Source organism: Schizophyllum commune (genome assembly GCF_000143185.2).
Source record: "Schizophyllum commune H4-8 unplaced genomic scaffold SCHCOscaffold_2, whole genome shotgun sequence".
In the NCBI taxonomy this organism is placed as follows: Eukaryota; Fungi; Basidiomycota; class Agaricomycetes; order Agaricales; family Schizophyllaceae; genus Schizophyllum; species Schizophyllum commune.
In genome coordinates this window covers 1,887,855-1,911,725 of record NW_026089539.1, presented here as the reverse complement: position 1 = coordinate 1,911,725, position 23,871 = coordinate 1,887,855, and the positions used below count along the sequence as shown (strand labels likewise).

Below are 23,871 nucleotides of genomic sequence, written 5' to 3'. Positions count from 1 at the left end.
ATCGCGGCCCTGCCCTTTTTTCTGGCTTCGCATATCGTGCAACAGGTGTGGAGAGGCAGAGGGGTGGCGAGGGCAGCGCCAACATTGAGACCCGAGATGTTGTCTATACGATCATAGTGGACTGCATATCTTGTAACATTGACAAATCTATGTCATGGACTCTATCTCCAAACAGGCGTGAAAAAGCAACTTCCAATGTGATACAAGAACAACATGATACTATATTACCTAGGTAGATGGTCGTTGATACATTCGGAGCACTCTGAATTTACCAATACGGCCCACTGCCCACCATGGCCATCCCGTACGCGGGCACGTCCTTCGGGTTGGCGTCGAGCCCGAACTTGTAGCGCACTACAATACGCGTCAGAAGAGCGATTGATCGAGGTCCACAAAGAAACCCCTGATATGGAAGAGAACTCACAAAGACGGTGATCCCCAGAGTCGAAAGTGTACCCGAAGTAGTTCTCGGGGTGGTATGCTCGCTTTGGCCATGCCTTTTCTGGGTCCGTCGTGAACTGCTCTTCCTCCTCTTCTTCTTCATCTTCGTCCTCCTCATCTTCGTCCTCCTCTCCCTCGTCTTCCTCGTCATCCCCTTCCCCGTCCCCATCCCGATGCATCTCCTGCCGCTCATTCACCTTCCTATCCCACGGCTTTACCTTCTGCGTCAGCCTCCCCTTCCCCACCTCCCTCCGGTCCTGCACCTCCGGCCCAGTCGGTATCTGCGCGCGCTTGTACTCGTTCGTGTAGCCCATGCGGTCCATGTACGTGCACTCCGTCGCCGCGTAAAGAGTGTTACGTGGGGCGTCCCATACTAGGCCCTGGACTGCGTTGTTGCCGGTTGCGAGCTCGTAGACGAGCTTTTGGCCGCGGGGGTCCCAGACTTGGATGACCTGCGAGCGCGTGCCGCCGGTGAAGATTACTGCGGAGTGTGAGTGGAGGGTGTATAACGTGAATGTAACAGAACGAACCAGGTATCCCGTCAACGTGCACATACAGCGCAGAGTGCGCCACGTCCATCTCGGGGCTCTTGAAGGAGATCTGGGGAAGCGGACTGCGGATATCGAACAGGCGGACGACGCCGTCGTCGCCAGCCGTGATGAAGGTGTTTGCATCGCCCTCGCTCGAGGAGATGTCCTCGATGTCGCCCGTGTGCCCCAGATAGCGCGTCACGATCTTGCCGTTATCTCGCAGGTCGAGCGCCATGACAGAGGAGTAGGTGTCCTTCAGATGCGCGATGGCCTTGAGCTGGCCGCTCGTGGACCAGAACGTCGGAATATGCCACCGGTCAACCTCCATGTCCGGGTCGCCGAAGTCGATAGAGGACGTGCGAGGGGCACCGGTGGACGTCTCCACTTTCGCTACGCCGCCCTCGTCTCGCCACGTCTCTTCCGTGTTGATTGCGCCCTCGCCGATGCGCTGCTTGCCACTGTCACCGTGCGTGGGCAGCGAGTCAATATCCCAAACGTCGATGCCACCTTTCCCTGCGCGGAATAGGCGGGCTCCATTGTCGACCACGGCCAGAGGTCCGCCGCGCGTAGACTTCAGAGTGTGCTTCGGCAGATACTCGTTCCCACTGTACGCGAAGCTCTTCACCCGCTCCTCGTCCGCCGCGAAGATGAGCTTGTTCACCGGATCGATGGTCATCTGCTCGATATACCCCAGCAAGCCACTGCGAATCGTCTTGCGCTCCGGCATGAGGTCCAAGTCGCTGATCTCGTCCATGCGGTAGTAGCGAAGGAAGGGATTGCGCTGCTTCCACCCCGACCGCGCAGACAGGAGGAGGATGTCCGAGCCGGGGACCGTCGCGATTTCCTGGGGTATGGGGATCCCCTCGTCGTTCGTTATCGAGCAGCAGCCGTAGTAAACCGCCTGAGCTGCGGAAGCCGTGTCTGGGATGTCAGGCGCTGCGCCATGTCTGTAGCGCGCAAGAGGGCTCGTGTTGGCGCGAGGCTTTGGGGTCTTGTGGAAGTTCTCTGGCTTTGGCAGTTTCTTCTTGGGCATTTGACCTCCGGATAGCAGCATGACCAGATCCATGAATTCTGGGCCTATCTTCAGGTCAGTGCGACGCGTAGGAATTCTTGAGAGTCGATAACTCACTCATCAGCGACTGCACCATGTTCTCCATCGTCTCCGGATCGCTGACCACGGGGGTATTCACGTTCTCCGTATATGGCTGGATGAATGACATCTCCCCGTCGATGGTGAGCCCTAGGATGAATTCCAACGTATCGTATGCCGCATCTACGATCGCTGGCATATCGTCCACGACCTGGGCGTCCCCAGACGCAATGCGCACGACGTCGCCAGTGTCGTTCAGCAGTTCCTGCAATTTCGGCTTGATATCATCATCCTCGAGGTGGTCCTCCAGAGCTTCGGCCGCCTTCTTCTTGCGCTGAAGGGTGCTGATGTAGGATGCGGCCATTTTCTGGTCGAGTCTTGGGCTATGTGCTGCCTTGCGTGAGCGCTGCGGACAACAGGTGGTTATGAAGGCAATATGCAATTTCTTCGCGCCGTGGACGTTCGCGACAACAGTCGACGCGTGACGTCACCGTTGCCTTCCGCACATCGCGAACGTGTGTGACACCCAGAAATCATTGCTGCAACCTGCGATACAATTACAAAGAGGAGCTGGACGTTCAACGTGCAAGAAACCGAAGTGGACAGCGTCCGAAGCCTAGAAAATAGGAACAGAGTTCCGTCTGCGCTTCCCCCGCCTCATCCAACCTTCCACCCCACTAACCTGACGCGTCCGATTGAAGTCCTCCAGACCCGGAGGGCTCAGAAGCCTCTCCCTATCATCGGAGGCCTCCCCGTTCTCGTCCATCACGCGCACGATGTCCTCGATGGGCACATCCGGCATGAACTGATCCATCTCCCTGGCCGTCGAGTTGCGAAGGCTACCGTTGACCCGTGCTCTTGGCTCAGCCACAGGCTGAGGGACCGATCGCGGAGACTCGCCACCAGGCGGGAAGACGAGCGCCATCGAGTGAGGCCGACGCCCGGGGGCGACGCGCAAGGGACTAGAAGGAGTGCGCGCCTGTCTGTGCTGGATATTGGTGGGTGACGAAGGCGTCCTTGACTGTGTTTGGGAGGACATGCCGAAGACCGAGAGCGAGAACCGGCGTCGAGATTTCGAGAGTGGCATCATAATCGTTGGCGCCATACGAGGGGGCGAAGCTGGGGCAGCCTGAGCGCGAAAAGCCTGAGTAGCCGGTGGCGTAGGCGGCAAAGAGGTGACAAGCGGTGTAGAGTGGCCAACGCTGCTAACATTTGACGCGGGTTCGGAGGGACGAGGAGGTGCCCCCGGCCTCGAGCGATTTGCGCGGTTTGAGCGCTGCTGCATTCATCAGCGAACGGCTGCCTCAAAGTTCGCCCGAGACTTACCTCGCGCTCTGGAGGGCTAGGTGGCCTCCTTGGAGCTAGGTAATCCGCTTCCCGACGTGCAGGGCTATGGTAACTTCGCCGACGGATCGTCTGTGTCATAAGCACATCCAGCTTGTGCGACGAACCCTTATCCTTGAGTAGCATAGTGCGCATGCGAGAGCCCAGTTGCTTGATCTTCGAAAGCATGCCAGGGTTGACAAGCTCTGGCGTGGTGCTGACTCGCCGCAAATATTGGTGTCGTGCGGCTGCCGCTGACGGAGACACTGCGCCAGTTTGTACGCTGGAGACGACCGGAGAGTGCGGCGTAGTCTGCCGCTCGCGAGAACGAGACAGGATACCATTCGATGGCAGAGCACCCTCCTCGGAGTCTTCAAAGGTAGAGTTGAGGTACGTAGCAGCGAACTGAGCGACACTAGAGTCCAAGAACGCGCGTGTAGTGTCGCCAACACCATCCATGCTCGTCTCCACATTCGCTAAGGATTGATCCGCCCTCGCTGGAGACGCGGGATTAGGCGAGGTCGTCGAGGGCGACGGGAAGACGACATGGTGACCGTCGTCATCCTTGTCGAGCCCAAGCCTGACGCGCAGCGACGAGGACGGCGAAAGCGCAAGTGACTGTGGTAGCGACAACGCGGGCGAAGGTTCGGAGAGGGCGTCCATCGACAGCGTCCACGGTGTCTCGTTCGGCGTCACGGCTTCGCTAGTACTCGTAGGCACCGCCATAAGCATGTGCGAATCGATGCTCAACGGAGTGAGATCCATGCTCGTGCTGAAGTCGGGACTGCCTGGCAGAGAGAGGGTCGTAAGCATACGGGTGGAGTAGATGCTGTCGTCTTCAATTTCGAGTGATGATTGTTGATTGCTGTACGGTCCTTGTGCTGAGCCAAAGCTGAAGTAATCGGCGTGAAGAAAAGAATCGTTCGAAGGTCGTGGTCGACGAGGAGAGGGACTGGGTGTGCCTGGAGAGTGCCTAACAGCGCGCAAAGGTGACAGGTTTTCTTTGCCGGGCGTTGTGTTGCGATGATTGGACGGCAGCAAACTAGGTCCGAGGCGATTGGCTCCATGGTGCAGCCTATCCGTCGACGTGGGAGAGGATTCATCGTGGAGTCGTGGGTCATTCAGGCGGTCAATAGCATTGCGACTGCGCTGGGAGGCAGGCGAAGAAAACATGATAGGCGAGAGCGTGAGAGGCGAGTTGGAAGAAGTCATCGGAGACGAAGAAAACGAAGAGGCGGAGGGGTGCCCAACTGATAGAGAAGGGCGCGAGTGCGTGGTTGCTGAAGGAGAGTTGCCGGAAAAATTGCCGTGACCAGAGAAGAAAGGCGAAGAATTGAGCGTGCTGATGCTGGTCGCTGTGCGTACGCGAGAAGCTGGGCTGCCGCGCATGGATAGACGAGAGGAGCGTACAGGCGATCTAGGTGGAGAGTCTTCGAGTCTTTTGTATGCGTGCCGAGCCGGCGACATGGGAGGACTATAAGCAGTACCAGACGAATCCTGGACTGTGTTAACCACGCATATATGCACTTGCAAGGGCGAAAGCGTACCGATAGACCTCGACTACCGGCGTGCTGATGATAGTACGTGTCAGATTAAATGGTTCAGAGGCAAATAGTACTCACCTTGTTGAGCTTCGTCAGATCTGAGCCCTGCGACTGGAAGGGCGAGCTCGACCCCGATCCGCCGGCCTCAAGGTCCTCCCTCGGGTGCGCAGCGAAGGGTCGAAAGACGCTTGGCACGAAGCTCTGCAACTTCTGAGCAGCAGTGTTGGACTGAAGAGACTGTGACAGCCGGTGCTGGAAGTCCACGACATGGTCAAGGTGCAGCTGGGATTCGTGGGTTGACGCGGTGCCCGATTTTGTGGCCTGAACGACGGGAGCGGGAAGGGTGGACGACCTCCTGCGCATCGACGCGTTCTTGTCGAATTCTTCATGCCAGGCGCCGGGAACCATTGGTGATGGGCTCCTCGCCGTGTGCGTGCGCGAGTCCGCCATTTCCGTCCGTCAGTCGCGTCCGCTTGAGCGTCCCGTCCTTGTCGTCCTTCTCGACACGCCCGAAGAGGCAGCTGCCTGAACCCGCGATCCTCGACGTCACGCAACCAGCCAGACGAGATGATGGTTGAAAGCAAGATGCAATGTGATTGACGATCGTAACATGCTCGTCCGCCCGTCCGAAACCACGTGTCGTACAAAGCTACTGTAACAAGATAGTTCTACAGCCGCCGTCACTGGCGTCCCATTTTTGCGACTCAGAGGTCGCCACGGACGGCCTTGTTGACGCTCTCCGCGAAGTAGTCGATGTTGTGGCTGTTCAGGCCAGCCATCGAGATGCGGCCATCAGCCGTCATGTAGATGTGGGCCTTCTCGGCGAGGGCCTTCGTCATAGGCTGGGTCAAGCCGGTGAAGCTGAAAATTTCTCTTTAGCCAAATTTCGTTGGGCATTGGCGAAGGCGCATATACCTGAACATGCCGATCTGGCTCTTGATGTGACCCCACTCGCCGGGCGTCTTGAGGTCGTGAGTGAGCGAGTTGTAGAGCTTCTCGCGCATGCCAATGATGCGGTCGGCCATGCCCTTGACCTCCGTCTCCCACTCCGAGTACAGCTCCTTGTCAGACAAGATCGCGTTCGCAATGCGAGCACCGTGCAGAGGGGGGTTCGAGTACATCGGGCGGATGACGATCTTCAGCTGGCTGTCCACGCGCGCCTTCTCCTCGGGGTCCGCGCAGACCAGCGAGAACGCGCCAACACGCTCGCCGTAGAGGCCCATGTTCTTAGCGAACGACTGGGCGAGGGCGATCTGGTGACCCTGGGAGACGAAGTAGCGCGGGGCGAAGGCGTCGCGCGCAATGTTGCCGGACGCGAAGCCCTGGTACGCCATGTCGAAGAAGGGGAACAGCTTCTTCTCCTTGACGATGTCGGAAATCTCCTTCCACTGCTCCGGCGTAGGATCGATACCAGTAGGGTTGTGCGCGCAGGCGTGGAGGAGAACAATGGATTGCTCGGGCGCTGCCTAAAGAAAGTGTCAAATTAAGCTCATGCAACTGAAAGGAACTCATACCCTGATGTCCGCCTTCATGCCCTCGAAGTCGAGGCCGACAGTGCTCTTGTCGAAGTACTTGTACTGACGGACCTCGAGCCCAGAGTCGCGGAAGATGGGGGTGTGGTTGCCCCAGGAAGGAGTGGGAAGGTACACAACTTTGGCATTGGGGTAGTGCTTGCCGAGGAACGCACCACCAATCCGAAGGGCACCAGTGCCCGAGATGGACTGGGTCACAGCGATCTGAAGGGGGCGCGTGAGCAAAGATCATACCGACTGGAAGGGGACCTGATTTACCGAGCCCTGCTGGAGGGGAGTGGAGTCGGGGCCGTACGCTAGGAGGGCAGCGTTCTTGGTGAAGTCGGCGAGACCGGTGATCGGGAGGTACTCCTTGTCAGGCTCAGCAGCCTCGATCGCCTTCTCTGCCTACGACTAGAGTGAGTCAAGCGGTCCAGATGACTGTGAGTCACCACATACCAGCTTTACACTCCTGAGGACGTAAGGCTTGCCGTTCTCATCGCGGTACGCGCCAACACCAAGGTTAATCTTGCGCGGGTCCTTGTCTGCCTTGAACGCCTCAGAAACACCTAGTTTAACGCGTCAGCACATCAGTAGATCGTGGGGGAACTACGTGTCGACCCACCGAGGATGGGGTCAGGGGGACCAGCGGGCACGTTCGCCCAGACAGACACAGAACGAACTGCGCTGGAGCGCAGCTGCGTTGACGCAGAACGACGGGCAGCAGCGGCGGCGGAGAGCATGATGAACGTCGAGGAAGAAAGGTGATAAGCGTCTACAGTTGGAGGCGCGTAAATACGCGTGCAGTGAGCGAGGGTCTAGACAGCGGAGTGGTTGCAAGGTTGGGGTTCCGGTTTGTTCCCCGCATCATGACGATGCAATCATGCGCATCTATATTTTCCTTTTCGGTCAAGAGGTGGCGTCCTGTGCCTCTTGGAGAGCACCACCAACGGCGACGACGGGCACCCGTTTTGCTCGCTAGTGCCTGCACTGCCGTCGTGTCGGAAGGAGCACATCACTGCGCGCGGTGGAGGAAGGATGGCTTCAAGGATCACGAACGTCATGACTTCCTACCAGCTTCACTCAATACCGTACATCTAAACGAAGCCTTCGATTGGACAGTGACTGTGAATATGTCGAGGCCATCTGACAGTCAACGATGCCCAGGTATAGAAAGCCTGGGCTACCCACGGCCATTCAACGCACTGAGTGCGTCGCACACCGTTGAAAGGCCGAGAAGGTGGTCCGGGGCCCCGGGCCGATCGATGGTCAGTGACTCGACCTTGTCCCCCTTGACTTGTTCCAGCCGACGTCCACGTCTATAAGAGCGGACGTCACCCAACGAGAACGTATAGAACCGTCAAATAATGTCGGACCCCCAGCAGCCAGCAGCCGAGCAGACTCAGCCACCCGCGGCGGCTCCGTCAGTAGCCTTCAAGCCACCGGAGATCTTGACTGACTAAATTATGTAGCGCCGAAGGGGAGACTGGCCCATCCAAGAACGAGCTCAAGAAACGCGCCAAGCAGGCTGAGAAGGAGAAGAAGGCAGCTGAGAAGGCAGCTCGTCAGGCGGAGCTCGCCGCGCAGCAGGCTGCCAGCCAGGGTGTACGTCCCGAACTGATGAACCGATCGTGCGTCCCTAACTTCCGATTATCAGGATTTCTCGAAGGAGAACTACGGCCCCCTTCCCCTCAACAAGTCCCAATCGCGTCCGAGGCAACCCCGCTTCCAGATCTCTACGCTCGAGGAACACGTCGGCGAGACCGTGATCCTCCGCGCTCGCGTGCATACCTCTCGCGGCAAGGGCAATGTCGTCTTCCTTGTTCTTCGTCAGAGGATCGACACTATTCAAGCTGTCTTGACTGCCAAGCCGGAGAAGGTCTCAAAGCCGATGGTGAAGTGGGCAAGCGGTCTCAGCGACGAGAGCATCGTCCTAGTCGAGGGTGTCGTGACAGCAGTACCTACCCCAATTCAGAGCACCACCATCCACAACGCGGAAATCCAGATCTCCAAGGCTTGTCCTTTCTGCACTTAAAGGAGTATGTCTACTCACTGGCCGCCAGATTCACCTCATTGCGGGTCTTTCCGCGACCTTGCCATTCACTATCGACGACGCATCGCGCTCGGAAGCGGAGTTGCAGGCCGCCGACACCCAGTACAACAAGGTCCTCCTTGACACTCGCCTCAACAACCGTATTGTCGATCTTCGGGTACGCCTGTCTGCCAAATTGTCGTGTAATATGTCGACTAAGACTGTCATTAGACGCAAACGAATCAAGCTATCTTCAAGCTGCAGGCCGCTATTGGCAGCCTGTTCCGTGACTATCTGTCTGCCCGAGGCTTCACCGAGATCCACAGTCCGAAACTGCAAGGCCAGGCCACCGAGTCGGGTGCCTCCGTTTTCAAAGTCAGCTACTTCAAAGGTATTTACCCACTATTGACGTGCGATTCAGGCATCTGACTGTGATATTCAGGCAATGCTTTCCTCGCCCAGTCTCCCCAACTTGCGAAGCAGATGTGCATTGCGGCTGACTTTGAGCGGGTCTACGAGATTGGTCCCGTCTTCCGTGCTGAGGATTCCAACACTCATCGCCATCTAACGGAGTTCATGGGCCTCGATCTGGAAATGACCATTGAGGAGCACTACCACGAAGTCATGGAATTGCTCGACGGGCTTTTCAAGAGCATCTTCGCTGGTCTGAAGGAGCAATATAAGACGGAGATTGATGCTGTCTACCGCCAATTCCCTGCCGAGGAGTTCAAGTGGAGGGAGGAGACCCTTGTCCTTTCGTTCAAGGAGGCCACGGACATGCTGGTTGAGGATGGTGTCCCCCGCGAGGACCTCGATGACATTAAGTGCGTATAAATATTATCACGGTGCAGTCCCTTATGCTAATCCTGTATCGGCAGCACTGAGAACGAGAAGAGGCTTGGACGTCTCGTGAAGGCAAAATACGACACCGACTACTACATCATCGATAAGTTCCCCATGGCTCTTCGGCCATTCTACACCATGCCTGACCCGAATGACCCCGTAAGTGGTTCTCACCGTGCGAAGATGCCAGCTAATATGTCTTCCGTAGACGCTGTCGAACTCATATGACTTCTTCATGCGTGGCGAGGAGATCCTCTCCGGCGCGCAGCGTATTCACGACCCGAACCTGCTGATCGAGAGCATGCGCGCGAAGGGCGTCAACCCGGACGACATGAAGGACTACATCAACTCCTTCCGGCTCGGATGCCCGCCGCATGGCGGAGGAGGCATCGGTCTCGAGCGCGTGTTGATGCTTTTCCTCAAGCTCAACAACATTCGTCGGGCGTCGTTGTTCCCTCGCGACCCCAAGCGCCTCGAGCCGTGAGCGGATGCTGCGCCCTTCCCAAAGCGAATTACCGACATCTCCGCGCGAGGAGACGGTTGTACACGTTTCTGTTGTGTATGCATATGCTAGATAGAATTCCACCCGCCGAAACCCGGTGCGAACATCGAAGTGATCATACCGATGCGAAGCAACGAGAAGCTCCACCTTCCGAATAAGAGCGCGATGTGGACTGGAGCCAATTCGTGACACACGCGCCGCGCTAGCGCTCTTCTCATCGCAACCCCTACATTCAGCCCGTGCTGCTGCGCGAGGCAGGCGAGCGAGCAGCGTCCTTTTCCTCGTCCGCCATGGTCCTCGTCGTCGTCGCCCGCAGCATTCGCGACCACGTGCTGCGCACATTCACGCGCCGCGACACCTGCCCACCAAACGCGCACACCTGCGAGTCGGATGGTGTGGCCCCCTCCAATGACCCGTCGACGGGGAAGGGGGAACCTTCCGACGATGGCAGCCATGAACTCGGCGCAGACATGAAGGGCTACATCGGCGTCGCCGTTGTCTGCGGCCTCATCGTGATCGGGCTGGTCCTCTGGCTGACTCTGGCCAAGTATCCAAGACGAAAACTGCGACAATGGATGGACAGGGCTCGTGGGGAGACCTTTGTAGAAGAAGGGAGTGTGGCCGAGCTGGACTTGAAGGTCAAGGGGAAGAGGAGTCGGGAGGGGACAACAACACCATCAGACAGCGATCGACGGCTGTCCGCGGCGTCCCCTCTCCACGCGCTTGTAACAACAGGACGGAGAGCAAAAGAGGGGGGCAAGGAGGATGTAAAGGACAAGGACGAGCTGCCCGTGCGCGCCGTCGACACCGTCCACAAAGTACGGCAGGCCTACTACTTATGACGACACGGGGGACGTCCACATACCCCCGCAGCCCATTCCCCCACGGACTCGTATCATCAACACTGCCCCATTCGCTATCTTGAACAGTTTATACCGCTCGTGTTTTGTGTTTACCCACCTAGTACGATGTACTTCATCGTCTTATATGCTCTTACCCCGCTGCGAGCGCGGCTACTTGTGTACGATACAGTAGAAGTGTAAATTACAGGCTCTTCGAAGCGCTAGTCATGAACTCCGTGGACTATTCAGAAACCTGACTGCGTGGCGAAAGAAAGGTGTCCGTGGAACTTGCGAGGTCTAGTAGGTAGGATAGGAAGCAATATGGATTACAACATACTGATACTGATAATGCGCCTCCAAGGATTATAGTAGCGTCTGTACGACGACCTGCAAAGCTGGTAAGCCAGCGAATAGAATGCATCTGAGGGAGACATGCATACCATCCACCAGATATAACACAGATCTAACGTCGACGGCTACGCCCCGAATGCCTCGACCGCCCTTGCGCAACGGGGGGCGATGAGCTGCCCTCGAGCGCAGCAGAAATGACCTCCGCAGGCAAATCGATCTGAACACCATCGGCATACCGGACAGCGTCCAGCGGAGAGTACGCAGGCGGCTGACCAGGCGGCGTTCTCCGTGAGAGAGCAGGCTCAGGACTGAATCTCTCGGTCCCAGAGTCCTCGCCGCTCTCTTCACTGTCATCCGCATCCTCAGTGCCCTCCCGGTTCGTCCGCCGTTGAGGAAGCGACTGCAGACCAATGTCAAGCATATTCGGCGTTGGCGGATTCGGAGGGCTCAACGGCGACTCCGGCGGAGGAGGATGTACCTGGACAACAAGTTCCGCTGCATTCTCTGCAGGTTCATTGTCGACACGAGTACGGCGTTCGGGAGAGGCGGATAGGGATGCGGCGAAAGACGAGATAGAATGTTGATTATTATGACGCCGCGGGGTGATGAAGGGGTTCGGCGCACCTTCGAGGGACGGGGAGCGCGAACGGGCAGTGGGAGAAGACGGGGACGCTGGAGACTCCATATCAATCTCTGAGCGTGCACCTGCAGGTGGTGATGCCGGGATGTTGGCATTTGGAGGTGCGTGGAATGGCAAATCCGTAGGGGATATGTATCGCCGATTCGAAGGACCCGCACCTGTCTCGATCTCCTCGATTATGGGCGTGATTGGCGGCGGGGGTGTCATAGGCGTATCATCGAATCCTGAAGGTCGCAGAGGTGACGAGGGGTTGGGTATACCGCTCGGCTTTGGACGGCGAGAGCGGTGCGATCGCCGCGACGGCGTCGGCGACGAAGCGCCGGGCGTGCTACCTGGCGTCACGCTGCCATCTGGACGAGGGCGACCGCCGACATCAAGCAGTATGCTGCCGCGCTCACTGCCGTACGCCGGAGGTGGTGCAAGAGTGCCAACGCTTGGAGCCAATCCCCACTTCTTCACGTTTGCCTCGATGAAGACAAATCCTGCTTGCCCCAGGTTGACGTGTACGCTGCATGGCCCATCCGCTCCAATACTCGGGAAGAGGTTCCACCTGCTAAGGCCGATGAACGCGTCGTCCATCTTTCGCCCGTTCCGTGTGAAGAAGACGGTGCCCGACCGAGGTCTATAGCCAACGCCAAGCACATCGCCTTCCTTGAGTCCGGGTCCGAAGGACGACGCGGTGAAGGGGTAGTTATATGATATGTCACCGTTGGAGTGGTATGCGACAGAGTAGCGGTTCATGCCGGGCAAGCTGAACTGAGGGTATGGCTTGGTGGCGAGGCCGACGCTGACGTTGGTAGTGATGGGTAGGTCGAACATCTTAACTTCCCAGTAGTAGACCTCGTTGAGTTTCGGAAGGGGGAGGTTGCTTTGAACGCAGGAAGCCGACGCCGGGTCGGGAAGGAATGTTATCTCCGTGCGCGCTTGCACAAGAAGGTTGTTGACCGTCTCGAAGTCGGGCTCAAAGCACCAGGCCGACACGCCCTTCTCCTGAATAGATAGAAACTGCGAGAGAGTGATATCTGTCGGGAAGGAATTGGGCGGGTACTGCAGCTGGTACTCTGGAAATATATGGTCACCAGACGCCGACTTGAGTTGATAGTGGCACGTACCTTTCGCCCGCCTGTAATCTCGCTGTACGTGCTCGGGCACGGTCTCCAGCCAGCGGGACTCTACGCCCTCAAAGCCGCCTTCCCCATCGATGAGCTCCTCGCGACTCATGTCCACGGGACCATCGGAGTCTCGCAGGGCTATGCCTCTGCGACGGCGGACGAGCAGTACACATATGAGGAATACAAGGAGTAGGAAGAGGAAGGTTGAGAGCACGATGAGCAGAGGGAGTAGGATCATGAGTGCGTCCTGCTGCGGTGGTGACGGATGCGGGCTATCGCCAGCTGTAGCGTTGAACGTCGGCCAAGTGGCGTCGTCCGGGGGGATGAACACGTCCTGCGAGAGCCCTCTGGCTTTGAGCGCCCTTGCCATGAGAGTAGGAGCAGAGATTGCAGCAGAGGCGGGCCAACCGTCTTCCGTGTCGACCTCTGACGCTGGTGTGTCGGGATGGATGTTCGGCGCGGCTCGACGCGGCTGAGGTAATCCGGCAGTAAACCCGTGGGAACTCGCTCGGCCGCCAAGGCACCCCACATGACGCTGGGGGCCATGATCAACACCGATCAACAGGTGCCTCTCTTGTTCTACCGCCATGGCCTCCTCCCTATCCCCCATGACCGCCTCCCCGAGATCCAAGCGTCGCGGCTCTGTTAGGAAGCGGGCGGGCTCGCACTCGGCCCCAGCGCAAAAGGAGAATCACGACCAGAGTCTCCTGGCAATTCGAAAGTTCCTCAAAAGTAGCGCGTCTTCCCCCGCACCCCGGATCTACTCCTGATCACTTTCACAAAGGCAGAACCGTCTACGACGTTTTCCCTATCTCCTTCAGGCTCATCGTTCTTGATGTCGAGCTCAACGTGAAGAAGGCTTTGCAATGCCTCCTGCTCAATGGCGCGTGCGTTCCTCCCTATACTTGGTCCAACTCTAATGGCCATCTCAGGCGTCGTATCTGCGCCCCTGTGGGACAGCGAGAAGGGAGAGTTCGCAGGAATGCTTACCGTTCTCGACATCATCCACCTAATGCAGTACTATTGGCGCAATACATCGACCTACGACGATGCTGCAGAAGATGTAGAGACTTTCAAGTTGGACCAATTGAGAGGTGCGCTCGAGAGTATAGTCAATTACAAGCGCTAAACGTGCTGCAGATATCGAGCGGGAGCTCGGCGTCGCGCAGCCCCCTTTGTTACGAGAACACCCCACGAGCACCCTATATGCGGCAGCGACCCTTCTCATCCAAACTCATGCACGTCGCGTCCCGCTCCTCGATAATGACACAGAAACCGGGCAGGAAGTCATCGTGTCAGTTTTGACGCAATACCGACTGCTAAAGTTCATCTCCATAAATGTGCGTACGTCCAACTATGTCACAGCCATCGCTTACACACCCATCCCAGTGCATGAAGGAAATACAGCACCTACAACTGCCCCTCCGTGCTTTGGGCATCGGAACATACGTTACAAACCCGACAGCGGAAAACCCCTTTCACCCCATCTCTGTTGCACATATGGATACCAGCGTCTTTGACGTTGTTCACATGTTCTCGGAGAAGTCCATTTCTGCCGTGCCAATCGTCGATGCCGATGGTATCGTCGTTAACCTGTACGAGACGGTGGACGTCATCGTACGTGGCTTCCAAGCTAGCTAGATGCGCGACTTACGCCTAGCAGACGCTCGTCCGCCTCGGCGCCTTCCAGGGCCTCAGCTTGACGGTTCGTGAGGCCCTCAATCAGCGCGCGAAGGACTTCCCGGGCGTCGTTATCTGCACAGCCTCCGACTCTTTGGACAAGTTACTGCAGCTCATCAAGCGTCGACGTGTACATCGTTTGGTGGTTGTCGAGGGCGAGGAAGAGGAGCGCCGAGGAGGCAAGAAGGGCCGCTTGCTGGGTATTATTACTCTCAGCGACGTACTGCGCTACATCGTCGGCGTACCGAACATCGGCGCGACTGAGCCGACGACGCCGTCAGCCTCGACATCGTTCTCGACTTTGGGCAGGGAGCGGCACTCATCAGGTGACGATGCGTGGTCGGAACGCAGTCGTGACGGATCTTTCGACGAGCGCCCACATTTCACGCCACCATCACAGCCTCCTCCGATAGTGGAGCATCCGTCAGGAGAGGTCGAGACCGTAGAGCTGCCTCCCGCTTCTGAGGAGGAAGCTGCTGAGTCTGAACCCGCTGCAGAGGCCCCCAAGGTCGAGGTAGTGGAAGTTCCTGCTGAAGAGGACGCACAGGAGCCCGAACCTGAACCGTAGTAGTCTCGCAGAACTTTTCTCCGTCACGACCATTTGCATTCACAGTGTACCTATAGTCTCAAGTTGTTCAGTCATGCGTGTACGCAATGCAACCCTATATCTCAGACCCATCTTGTATATATTCACTGCTGTATACTACACTGCACTATATTGGAACGGATCTCCCAACCTCTTGGCTGGATTGAACGGACTCGATGTGCGGCTGCTAACGTTCAGAGACTGCGCCTGCTAGGGATGTGATCTTGAGATCTCGAATGAGGTGAACGAGACTGAATGGTCAGTGAACGTCACCGAGGCCTCTGTGGTCAATATATCTGTTTTCCTATGTCATCCTACAGCCGTTCACTGCTCTACATACCTTATCTTACACTGAGGCACTCGTCAACATGGCGCAGCGCTCTCCGAGAGCATCCTGTTGCATATCAAACCAGAGGCACGATGGCCGAGTGGTTAAGGCGTGAGACTTGAATTTTCAATATCTCATCCCGTTTCGGGACGTAGGTTCGAACCCTGCTCGTGTCGAATTTTTGGTGAGGTCTCTAGTAAGTAGCTGAATGCACTTTTGTGGCCTCAAATCGTGGTTCGTGTTGAGGCCGACACAATTAGGTTCAACACCTTTGTAGCGACCCTTTTCCACGGAATTCTAACTTTGAAGCTAGAGAGGCTGGCGTGCGCTACAGTATACACCGAGATGTTCACCTTCACGGGGGGCTAAGTACCTGGCCCGTTCGAACGAAGTGAAGGGAGTAATCCCCGTAAAACTCGGATACAGACCGGAGGGCGATAGCCGATCGAAGTGCACTCGCGATTCGTCACGTATTGACGTGACGATCCTTGCTTCACGCTTACCACCATCATCTACGTTGTACTCGATCTCGAGCATGGACTCGCTAATACCCTTCACGACCTCTGGCGCTCTTGTGGACAGCGTAGACAGTACGTCTACACGCGCAAGCGCCGATCGCGCACCACTGACGGGCGAACCACAAGCAAGGGAAGATGTTGGTCGTTCTGCGGGACGGCCGCAAACTCGTTGGCGTCTTGCGCTCGTATGACCAGTTCGGTGAATAACAACCCGCCCATCTGTTTCGAGGCAGGCTTACCCGGCCCTCCCTCAAGCGAACCTTGTCTTAGAGGACACCTGGGAGAAGATATATCACTCCAACCTCTGGGCGGAGAAGCACGTTGGCCTCTTTTTGATACGCGGCGAGAACGTCGTGCTGATGGGCGAGATCGTGCGTATCCTGGGTCTTGTCGTGTGCGCAATGAGATCTGACGCGTCGAATAGGACCTTGATCGCGAAGACGATGTGCCGTTGCGGCAAGTGCCATACACAGCGCTCGAGCCGTACCATCACAAGGAGCTAGAGGAGAAGAAGAAGCAAGAAGAGATCAAGGAGAAAGTCCTGTTCGAGCAGCAGGGCTTTTCGCGAGAAGGAGGCGAGGGCGATAGCTACTGAGTCTAGTGCCGACTTCTCATTGTTGGAACTTCCTTTTCTTCATCTGTACATGTCGTTATAGCAGCGCTGCATCTATGTATAGTGTACGAGTACGAGGCGTCGACTAGATTCTGACGAGCCATAGCTTTGACCGATGAGCAGCATTGCAATTGGCATTCGACCATCACACCTCAGACGCGGAGAATTCGGGCTCGTTTGTGTCATTCAGATCGTGTAGACATCCCGAACACCAAGCAAGAAGCGGGCAGCAGGAGCGGGCGCGAGTAGAGTAGAAGGAAATGATAAGTTTATATATGAACACAACACACAACACCGTGCGTATCAGTACACTGGTAAAGACATAGTAGCGGGTACACAGCGTACAACGCGTCCATGGTAAGCAGTACAGATGATGCGGTTTATTTCACTGCTAGCGACCCCTGAAGGACGCTGCCCCTTTACGACAGGGAGGGGAAGGCGGTCTCGTCGTCGACGCTGAACGAGGGCGCCTCTGCGCCGTTCGCGCGGCCACCGCGGCCACGACCAGCGCCACGGCCACGGCCGCGACCTTCGCCACGACCCTCACCGCGACCGCGGTTCTCGAAGCCGCCACGGCCACGACCGCCGCGCGACGGGCGCTCGAAGCGCGCGTCGATCTCGATGAAGACCTTCTCCTTCTTCTCGGCGCGCGACTTGGGCGCAGAGGACTTGTTCTACGAGGGATGTCAAACAAAGCTGAAGAGGGGGATATTGTAAGACGCACCTTGCCCACGAAGTAGGCGTCCTCCTCGGGCTTCTGGAGAGGGACGGCACCCTCCCAGATGTTGTTGTCAGCGCCCTCGTTGGCCTGACGGACACCCTCCAGCTTGGGGACGGCGGCGGCCTCCTTCTCCTTCTTCTGAGCAAGGTACTGATCGAGGGTCAGGGTGTTGTCGTCCTCCTCGGGCTCACGCTCGCGGCGCGGGCGGCCCTCGGCCTTCTCGCCACCGGGCGTTGCCGGGGTTGCCTCGCCATCGGCCTCGGGGGCAGCCTCAGCAGTAGCATCGGCCTCGCCGGTTTCCTCAGCCTTGAGCTCGGAGGTGGCCTCGTCGCCTCCCCAGCCCTGGTGGATCTTCTTCTCAGAGTCCCTACGATATCAATCGATCAGCAACCATGAGCAACCGCATATGATGATGGGACGTACGTCTTGCCGGTCTGGCTGTGACGGTCGTACTGGCGGCCACGCCCACGGGGGCCACCTCGGCCACGGCCACGTCCGCGGCCTTCACGGTTGTCGACTACATTGAAGGGGAGACACGTTCAGCGCGGCGCGGGGGATCGCGATCAGCTGATCTCACACTTGGCGCGCTCCTGGGGCGCGTCGTCCCCGGCGGTCTCGCCGGCGCCGCCGGATGTTGCGGCGCGACCACCACCACGCGGGTAGTACTTGCCGCCACGAGACGCGGGGCCACCGCGCGTCTTTTGCGAGCCGCGATTAGCGGGCGCGGCGGGGGCAGCGGGTGCGGCGGGCTTGGGCGCCGGTGCGGGGGACGGGGACGAGTCCGCGTCCTCAGCTGAAGATCGGATGAGCGCCTGGGACGCGGGGGGATTTGGTCAGATCAACGCACCAAGCAGCGCAAAGGCGTTCCTTGAGGCCATCTCTTTTTTGCGTTCGGCTCCCGGCAACTGGCGGGGCCCTGTTTTGTTATCTACTCAGCGTGCGACTGAGCGGACGGCGTGCGAAGGGGGTTTGTCGATGCAGCTAACGGCGACGACGATATCCTCGATAAGATTCCCACGCCCGGGCCCTCGAATCTGTGTTTGGGGGCCCAGGCGCTGCGAATGGGGGCCTTCAGCCACCCAGGCGTCACGTGCATCGACTGCATAGTATATAGCCGGCCCGTCCGCGTGCTTCCTTTCCTTAACGCAAACTCACAGCCTGTCAAAAGCAGTTCGAATAGCCTGCGCTGCCTTCGGGATGTGTGCGGGTCGAGGACCTCGAGCCCGTCATTATGGCTGGAGAGCGATCTTCGATGGGACTTGGGTGCGGTTGGTTCGTCTGCAGCCTACCCTTCGCGGAGCTGTGTGGATTCAGTCGCAATGTCTCGTTGTACATCCTCCCTCTTCCATAGTCAATTTAGATTTTTCATCTGCAATTGCGCTTGCGAACGACCTTCAAAGAGAGCACACGTCGGAAGCACAAAGTCTGGCTGCCGTAAAATTTACTTCGATCGAACGCGCCCCAGTGACCTCGACGCGTCTGGGAGACGCCTTCTGCGGCGCGATTGTTCCCTGGCCCTTCTGCCCTTCCGGATCCGCTGTGTGTAGATACGCCATAGAAGTGAGGGGGTATCGGCTTGTTCAAACGTTATAGTACCGTCTCGCCACACACACTATCCTCTTCATCTACAGCAAGTCCCCGACCTCCTCCAAAAACGCCTTGTAATCATCGCCCTGCCCCTCTCTCTTCGCCGCCTCCACTTTCCTCTTTTTCTCCACTGGTGCCCCCTCAGTCGTCTTAGGCCCCACATGCACCCCAGCATTCTTCAGCGCGTCCATCAAGTCCGCTCTCGGAGCAGCTGGTGCGCTTCCGCTGCCTTCCGCTTCGCCTCCTTCCCCACCTTCTGCCTCTGGCGCTGCATTCACCTTCGCGACCGTTCCAGCGGGTCGCTTGCGCTTCAAGCTCGCCGGCACGAACGCGGTCGCTTCTTTCTTGAGGTCGCGCAATTCGGGTGCCGCGACGATGGTCGCGGCGGCGCGTGCAGCGGCGACGTCTTTTGGCGCTGGTGCTGCAGTTGGCTTCGCGGGTAGTCCGGGCTTGGCCGGTAGTCCAGGCGGCGGTGGTGGTAGAGAAGTTTTGGCCGTGGAAGCCGGCGGAGGCGCGCCCGGTCCTTTCCTTGCCTGGTATGTCGTATGTGGCACTGCGCTGAGCGGGTCTTGCAAGGAGCCCACATTGGCGTGTCGAGGGAAGAATCCAGGCGGTGGGCGCGGGGCACCTGGATGAGGCGCTGCGTGCATTCCGGGAGGAAAGGGCGGCGGTGGAGGCGTGGGTGCACCAGGGTAGCCGGTGTACGTAGGCGGGAAGGGTGGTGCGGACGCGCCTGGGTATGTGGGAGGGAAGGGCGGGAAGCCCATGGGTGGGGGAGGCGGAGGTGGAGGTACCTTCCCAGGTAAAGGCGCTGCGCCTGCTGGGAGTGGTGGCGGACCTGGCGGGAGAGGCGGGATGCCTCCTGGAAGAGGAGGCAGGCCCGGCGGGAGTGGTGGTGCACCCGCGGGCAGCGGAGGCACACCTGCCGGGAGTGGCGGCAAGCCCTTTGGCAGAGGTGGTGGGCCAATTGGCAGAGGAGGCAAGCCGGGAGGTAATGGGGGAAGGCTTGGCCGCGCTAGCGCGGAGGTATCTTCTGGTGGCGGGTCGTCTGGCATGGGGATCTCGTCGTCGCTCCCGACAAGTTCCTCGCCCGGTGCAGGACCTTCGGGCATGGGTATGTCATCATCTGTGGAGAGTCAGTGAATGGTTCGAAGCCGTCGCTTCATACACGCACCATCCTCTGCTTCGCTATCGACCTCTCCTGCTTTCAGCGCTGGACGTGATATTCAGCAAGCTACACATTTGCCGCTGTAAAGCACACGCACGTCGCTCTTGGTACGGCAGCCCCGGTGGCGGGACGCCATAGGGATTCATGACAGGGTCATAGTAGATACTACGCTCCGGATGGCGCGGCAGGCCGTGCTTGTTGAAGAGGTTCCTCTTCTGCGGGGGAAGGGGTGCGTCCTGTGGCTTGCTACTCTCGCCTTCTTGACGCTTGCCGCGGTAGACAAGCTTGCGTTGCTCCGGGTGTTCCTTGACATATTCCTCCTTCTTTTTGTTTATAGCTTCGAGCTCGGTCTTGAGCTCAGCTACGCGCCGCTTGTCCGCGTCCTTGTTGGAGGCTTCGAGGTTGGCTATCTCCTCCTCGATTTCTGGCGAAGGGGGTCAGGAAGTAGATGAGGGGGACTGGGCGGCGCACACCTGTCGTATCCTTCTTTACAAGGGCAAAGTCGCGCGCCTTGGAGCGAGAGTCCTTGTTCTAGTTGTAAACGAGATGAGCATGAAAGGCCAGGCAGACGTACGGGAGGCTCGCCTTCTTGAGCTCCTTTTTGCGCTGCGCCTTACGGAACGCGTCCGCTGGATTTAAGCTCTTTCCCTTGGCCATGACCGTGTTTGAATGAACGTCAGAGGGAAGCAGCAATAGAACACGGCGGGCTCGGCCCGGAACGCACGTGCGCGCGCCGACTCAGATTGAGTGTGACGGAGAGGAGGATGTCAGCCAGCGACAGCGACGTCGGTCGTTGTCTGTGCCCCCGCCTGCCCGCCCGCTGTCTATGAGCAACGCAGTCTCGCACGCCACATCCCCCAACAACAAGCGGTCTAGCAAGACGGCGCCCACAACCTCTATCAATCATCTTCTCAACTTTTCGCTTCCGCCCAGGCAGACACATCCCACCGCCCTCCCGCGCCGCAGCCGCAAGACCGCCCAGCATGGCGCTGCCTATAACAAAGAGCGTGCGTATGGTCTGCTGGGAGGAAGAGCTCGTACTCATCCGTTGCAGGCTTTGTTAATGCGCAATATCGCTTCCTGATGAACCCTACCGGTGATTACACTGTCCACTTTGCGGACCCCGACATGTATGCCCCTCCTCCCTTCCGTTACTCCTAGGCTGACACTTCCAGCTTCTTCCAATGGCAGGACATACTCCAGGTCATCATACCTCGCTCGTCGGCCATCGCCTCCAGCGGTGATAGGGACGAAGGCCATACTTCCTGCCCTATCTGCCTATCGACCCCTACTGCGCCCCGGATGACCCGATGTGGACATGCAAGTGCACTTCCCTCCCAACTTGCTCAAAAGCTAACGCCCCTTCAGGTCTTCTGTTACCCATGCATCCTCCACTATCTGAACACATCCGATAACCGCAAATGGGTCCACTGCCCGCTGTGCACCGACACCTTCAATGAGCGCCAGCTCAAGGCTGTCAAGTGGTTCGACGAGTTCTCACTGCTGCCCGAGGAGGATGCGCAGGATGCACCTGCTGATTCGGCTGCTTCCGCGTCCTCGTCCTCCGCGCTTCGCCTGGAGAGCACCCCGAACCCGGGCACGACGATGCGTTTCCGCCTCATGCAGCGGCCAAGTATCACTACGCTCGCTCTCCCGCGCTCAACGACGTGGCCCTCCGACGTGCTTCCGCTACACCAGGCCCCCTTCCACTTCCTCCCCGACGTCTTCACCTACGCCAAGTTCATGCTCGCTACGCCGGACCAGCTCATCGCGGATCTAGCGCACGACCTTGATGCACTGGAAGGCGAGAAGCGCATGATGGCGGGCGACGACCTTGGCATAAGCTTCATTGAGGCCGCGGAAACGAAGGTGCGGCAGCAGATTGAGAAGGCGCGAGCGTTGGAGTCGCCACCTCTGATGGAAGCTATCGAGCGTACGAAGCGTGAGCAGCAAGAGTTGGAGAGACGCGCCGCTGCTCGGAAGGCGCAACAGTATCAACGATCTGCGCCTGCGCCCGCCGACGAGGTTCCCACCGAGTTGCTCGCGGTGAAGGGCACGCCATCCAACGTTGCTCCTTCATCCCCCGCACCTCGGCAGCGTCGCAACCTCAACCCTCCTCCACCAAGCACGTCCACCTACTACTTCTATCAAGCCGCCAACGGTCTCCCCATCTTCCTCCACCCGCTCGACATCAAGATTCTGCACCAGCACTTCGCGCGGACCTCGCCACCCGACGTGTCCGGCTATGCAGCCTTACCCGACAGCCTTCGCCTCACTATCGCGCATGCCACGCCGACGACGCTCGACCCCGACCTCCGCAAGCGCTGCAAGTACCTCTCGCACGTCCCCGAAGGCGCTGATGTCGTTTTCGTCGAGGTTGAGGAGGCGAGTCTGGCTGGTGTCGTTGGCCGCGAGGGCTTGCGTGCCTTCGAGGGCGCGTTGAAGACACGCAATACGCGCAGGCGGGAGAAGGAGAGGCGCGAGGAAAGGGACCTGCGCGGTAGGAGGGAGCGTGCAGCGCAGCAACAGCAGCACGAGCAAGCGACGTCGTGGCTTCCGCCACCGCCCGCGTCATATACCCCTCCGCGGTCGGTCTCGCCCGGTGCGACGTCAGAGGACGTCGAGCCTTCGCCTGCTGTCGTTGCTCAGGCTGCGTCGGGCGCTTGGGGTCAGCGCAGCTTTGCGTCGACGCTGTCGACTGCTGCGAGCTCGCAAACACCACGCCGGTCTCGCACGTTGGCGCAGGAGATGCAGGATGAGTACGATTTCGATGTGGCTTGGCATGAGATGGAGCAGCGAGGCGCGTCAGTGGGAAGCAGTGGACGGAAGAAGAAGAACAACAAGATGGTGGTGCTCGGTGGTGGGGGTGGCAGGAGGCGTTGAGGGAGGGATGTCGAGACCCAAGAATGGAAGGCTGTCTGATTTGTGGCAACGCTGCGGAATCGGAGGACGTCGCACTACGACTTGTTAGATGTCTAAGATTATTTTGCAGTGTACAGTAGTGATCACAATAGCAGAATACACATGGCAGTTTCTTCGAAAGATGCAGTCTGAAGTTCAACAGCCAAAGTACTTGAGTATTGTCCATTTCGAGGGTACATAGACACCTCGGGCAATTTTCTGCTGAATTAGGTGCCGTATGGTGACTGGCATTGACAGCGTATGATACATAGAGCAAATCTGGGGATACCTCAGCCATAGGAAACGGCAAAGAACGCAGGACATACCTACAAATACAACACATAAACCCCATACGCTGAGAGCCTCAGCCGACGAAGCGGAACGAGTCTGCACAGACGTAGTATTTTGCCATCTCTCCGGGCTTGGAGGGAGGTGCAGTTGGGTCCACAACGAGCATGAAGGTCTGGCAGAAGACACGCGGATGCCCTTCCGGGTCCTTCGGATTGCTGCCTTTTGGGTTGGCGGTGGGGCCTGCACCGTGCGTTACGTTCCCCGAGACGGTGATAAGGAGCTGAGGGGGTGATGTGCCTATGTATAATGTCAGCGCCGCACGGCTGCACCGGCGCTGTCCACATACCGGGTACCGGATGGCAATCGAACGACTGCATTTCGTGTTGTGTCGGCGGCATGCCCTGCAGTAGCTGGTGCATGCCCTCAGCACCCTGTAGTGCGGTGCCATTCCATGTCAAGGTCGAGTCCTGGCGATAGAACTTGGGCACGTCGGTCGCGCGGGTGTCCGAGTCGTACGCCGAATAGTAGACGCGCACGAATCCATCTGCGGCGCGGTTCGCGATTTCGATGCTGCGGGAGGTCGGTCGGTTCGGTGCTTGCGGGGCGACTACCTGCGCTGGGAGACGCACTCGCTCCTGGAGAAGGGCCCGCTTGGTGGGAGGGGGGCGGACATGGTGCTGTTGGGCGCTTGTGCTGTGATGATCGGGGAGGACAAGA

At 58.4% G+C, this 23,871-nt stretch overlaps 11 protein-coding genes and 1 non-coding gene across 12 annotated transcripts; 6 read left to right on the top strand and 6 right to left on the bottom strand.

Moving 5' to 3' along the window:
* Window positions 1-110: 110 nt before the first annotated feature.
* On the bottom strand, window positions 111-5,512 carry SCHCODRAFT_02684336 (uncharacterized protein). Its single transcript, XM_003038657.3, has 8 exons — window positions 5,007-5,512; window positions 4,932-4,955; window positions 3,388-4,881; window positions 2,744-3,337; window positions 2,101-2,467; window positions 972-2,048; window positions 425-922; window positions 111-354 (listed from the first exon to the last, which is right to left on the bottom strand). Exons 1-8 carry the CDS (start codon window positions 5,376-5,378, stop codon window positions 269-271), a joined length of 4,512 nt encoding a protein of 1,503 aa, XP_003038703.1. The 5' UTR covers window positions 5,379-5,512; the 3' UTR covers window positions 111-268.
* Window positions 5,497-7,385, bottom strand: SCHCODRAFT_02611066 (uncharacterized protein). The gene is made up of 6 exons (XM_003038658.3): window positions 7,065-7,385; window positions 6,899-7,008; window positions 6,719-6,847; window positions 6,443-6,664; window positions 5,844-6,394; window positions 5,497-5,789 (listed from the first exon to the last, which is right to left on the bottom strand). The coding sequence occupies exons 1-6, from the start codon at window positions 7,180-7,182 to the stop codon at window positions 5,633-5,635; spliced, it is 1,287 nt and encodes a 428-aa protein (XP_003038704.2). The 5' UTR covers window positions 7,183-7,385; the 3' UTR covers window positions 5,497-5,632.
* A 301-nt stretch (window positions 7,386-7,686) lies between these two features.
* SCHCODRAFT_02611062 (aspartyl-tRNA synthetase) lies at window positions 7,687-9,933 on the top strand. Its single transcript, XM_003037325.2, has 8 exons — window positions 7,687-7,862; window positions 7,912-8,044; window positions 8,097-8,453; window positions 8,503-8,649; window positions 8,703-8,862; window positions 8,914-9,295; window positions 9,350-9,473; window positions 9,523-9,933. The coding sequence occupies exons 1-8, from the start codon at window positions 7,807-7,809 to the stop codon at window positions 9,796-9,798; spliced, it is 1,635 nt and encodes a 544-aa protein (XP_003037371.1). The 5' UTR covers window positions 7,687-7,806; the 3' UTR covers window positions 9,799-9,933.
* A 173-nt stretch (window positions 9,934-10,106) lies between these two features.
* SCHCODRAFT_02488556 (uncharacterized protein) lies at window positions 10,107-10,658 on the top strand (the record flags this gene model as incomplete). Its single annotated transcript, XM_003037326.2, has 1 exon — window positions 10,107-10,658. The coding sequence occupies one exon, from the start codon at window positions 10,107-10,109 to the stop codon at window positions 10,656-10,658; it is 552 nt and encodes a 183-aa protein (XP_003037372.1).
* Window positions 10,659-11,121: 463 nt separating this feature from the next.
* SCHCODRAFT_02696684 (SPRY-domain-containing protein) lies at window positions 11,122-13,131 on the bottom strand (the record flags this gene model as incomplete). Its single annotated transcript, XM_003038659.2, has 2 exons — window positions 11,122-12,710; window positions 12,762-13,131. The coding sequence occupies 2 exons, from the start codon at window positions 13,129-13,131 to the stop codon at window positions 11,122-11,124; spliced, it is 1,959 nt and encodes a 652-aa protein (XP_003038705.1).
* Window positions 13,132-13,369: 238 nt separating this feature from the next.
* Window positions 13,370-15,009, top strand: SCHCODRAFT_02486554 (CBS-domain-containing protein; the record flags this gene model as incomplete). Its single annotated transcript, XM_003037327.2, has 6 exons — window positions 13,370-13,493; window positions 13,546-13,669; window positions 13,722-13,855; window positions 13,902-14,101; window positions 14,151-14,378; window positions 14,425-15,009. The coding sequence occupies 6 exons, from the start codon at window positions 13,370-13,372 to the stop codon at window positions 15,007-15,009; spliced, it is 1,395 nt and encodes a 464-aa protein (XP_003037373.1).
* A 432-nt stretch (window positions 15,010-15,441) lies between these two features.
* Window positions 15,442-15,531, top strand: SCHCODRAFT_t40. The gene has a single exon. It is a non-coding gene; the product is annotated as a tRNA-Ser (tRNA).
* A 329-nt stretch (window positions 15,532-15,860) lies between these two features.
* Window positions 15,861-16,638, top strand: SCHCODRAFT_02611046 (Sm-like ribonucleoprotein). The gene is made up of 4 exons (XM_003037328.2): window positions 15,861-15,945; window positions 16,004-16,072; window positions 16,129-16,244; window positions 16,298-16,638. The coding sequence occupies exons 1-4, from the start codon at window positions 15,891-15,893 to the stop codon at window positions 16,466-16,468; spliced, it is 411 nt and encodes a 136-aa protein (XP_003037374.1). The 5' UTR covers window positions 15,861-15,890; the 3' UTR covers window positions 16,469-16,638.
* A 6-nt stretch (window positions 16,639-16,644) lies between these two features.
* Window positions 16,645-18,224, bottom strand: SCHCODRAFT_02611041 (uncharacterized protein). The gene is made up of 5 exons (XM_003038660.2): window positions 18,055-18,224; window positions 17,785-18,000; window positions 17,631-17,724; window positions 17,211-17,574; window positions 16,645-17,160 (listed from the first exon to the last, which is right to left on the bottom strand). The coding sequence occupies exons 1-5, from the start codon at window positions 18,083-18,085 to the stop codon at window positions 16,906-16,908; spliced, it is 960 nt and encodes a 319-aa protein (XP_003038706.1). The 5' UTR covers window positions 18,086-18,224; the 3' UTR covers window positions 16,645-16,905.
* A 410-nt stretch (window positions 18,225-18,634) lies between these two features.
* Window positions 18,635-20,638, bottom strand: SCHCODRAFT_02611039 (uncharacterized protein). Its single transcript, XM_050344457.1, has 5 exons — window positions 20,548-20,638; window positions 20,436-20,493; window positions 20,060-20,386; window positions 19,969-20,007; window positions 18,635-19,920 (listed from the first exon to the last, which is right to left on the bottom strand). Exons 1-5 carry the CDS (start codon window positions 20,617-20,619, stop codon window positions 18,833-18,835), a joined length of 1,584 nt encoding a protein of 527 aa, XP_050202231.1. The 5' UTR covers window positions 20,620-20,638; the 3' UTR covers window positions 18,635-18,832.
* Window positions 20,639-20,728: 90 nt separating this feature from the next.
* Window positions 20,729-23,003, top strand: SCHCODRAFT_02675506 (uncharacterized protein). The gene is made up of 4 exons (XM_003037329.2): window positions 20,729-20,969; window positions 21,017-21,092; window positions 21,138-21,282; window positions 21,331-23,003. The coding sequence occupies exons 1-4, from the start codon at window positions 20,789-20,791 to the stop codon at window positions 22,843-22,845; spliced, it is 1,917 nt and encodes a 638-aa protein (XP_003037375.1). The 5' UTR covers window positions 20,729-20,788; the 3' UTR covers window positions 22,846-23,003.
* On the bottom strand, window positions 22,821-23,834 carry SCHCODRAFT_02611036 (NTF2-like protein). The gene is made up of 4 exons (XM_003038662.2): window positions 23,784-23,834; window positions 23,501-23,724; window positions 23,190-23,451; window positions 22,821-23,142 (listed from the first exon to the last, which is right to left on the bottom strand). The coding sequence occupies exons 1-3, from the start codon at window positions 23,825-23,827 to the stop codon at window positions 23,228-23,230; spliced, it is 492 nt and encodes a 163-aa protein (XP_003038708.1). The 5' UTR covers window positions 23,828-23,834; the 3' UTR covers window positions 22,821-23,142; window positions 23,190-23,227.
* Between the last annotated feature and the right edge of the window lie 37 nt (window positions 23,835-23,871).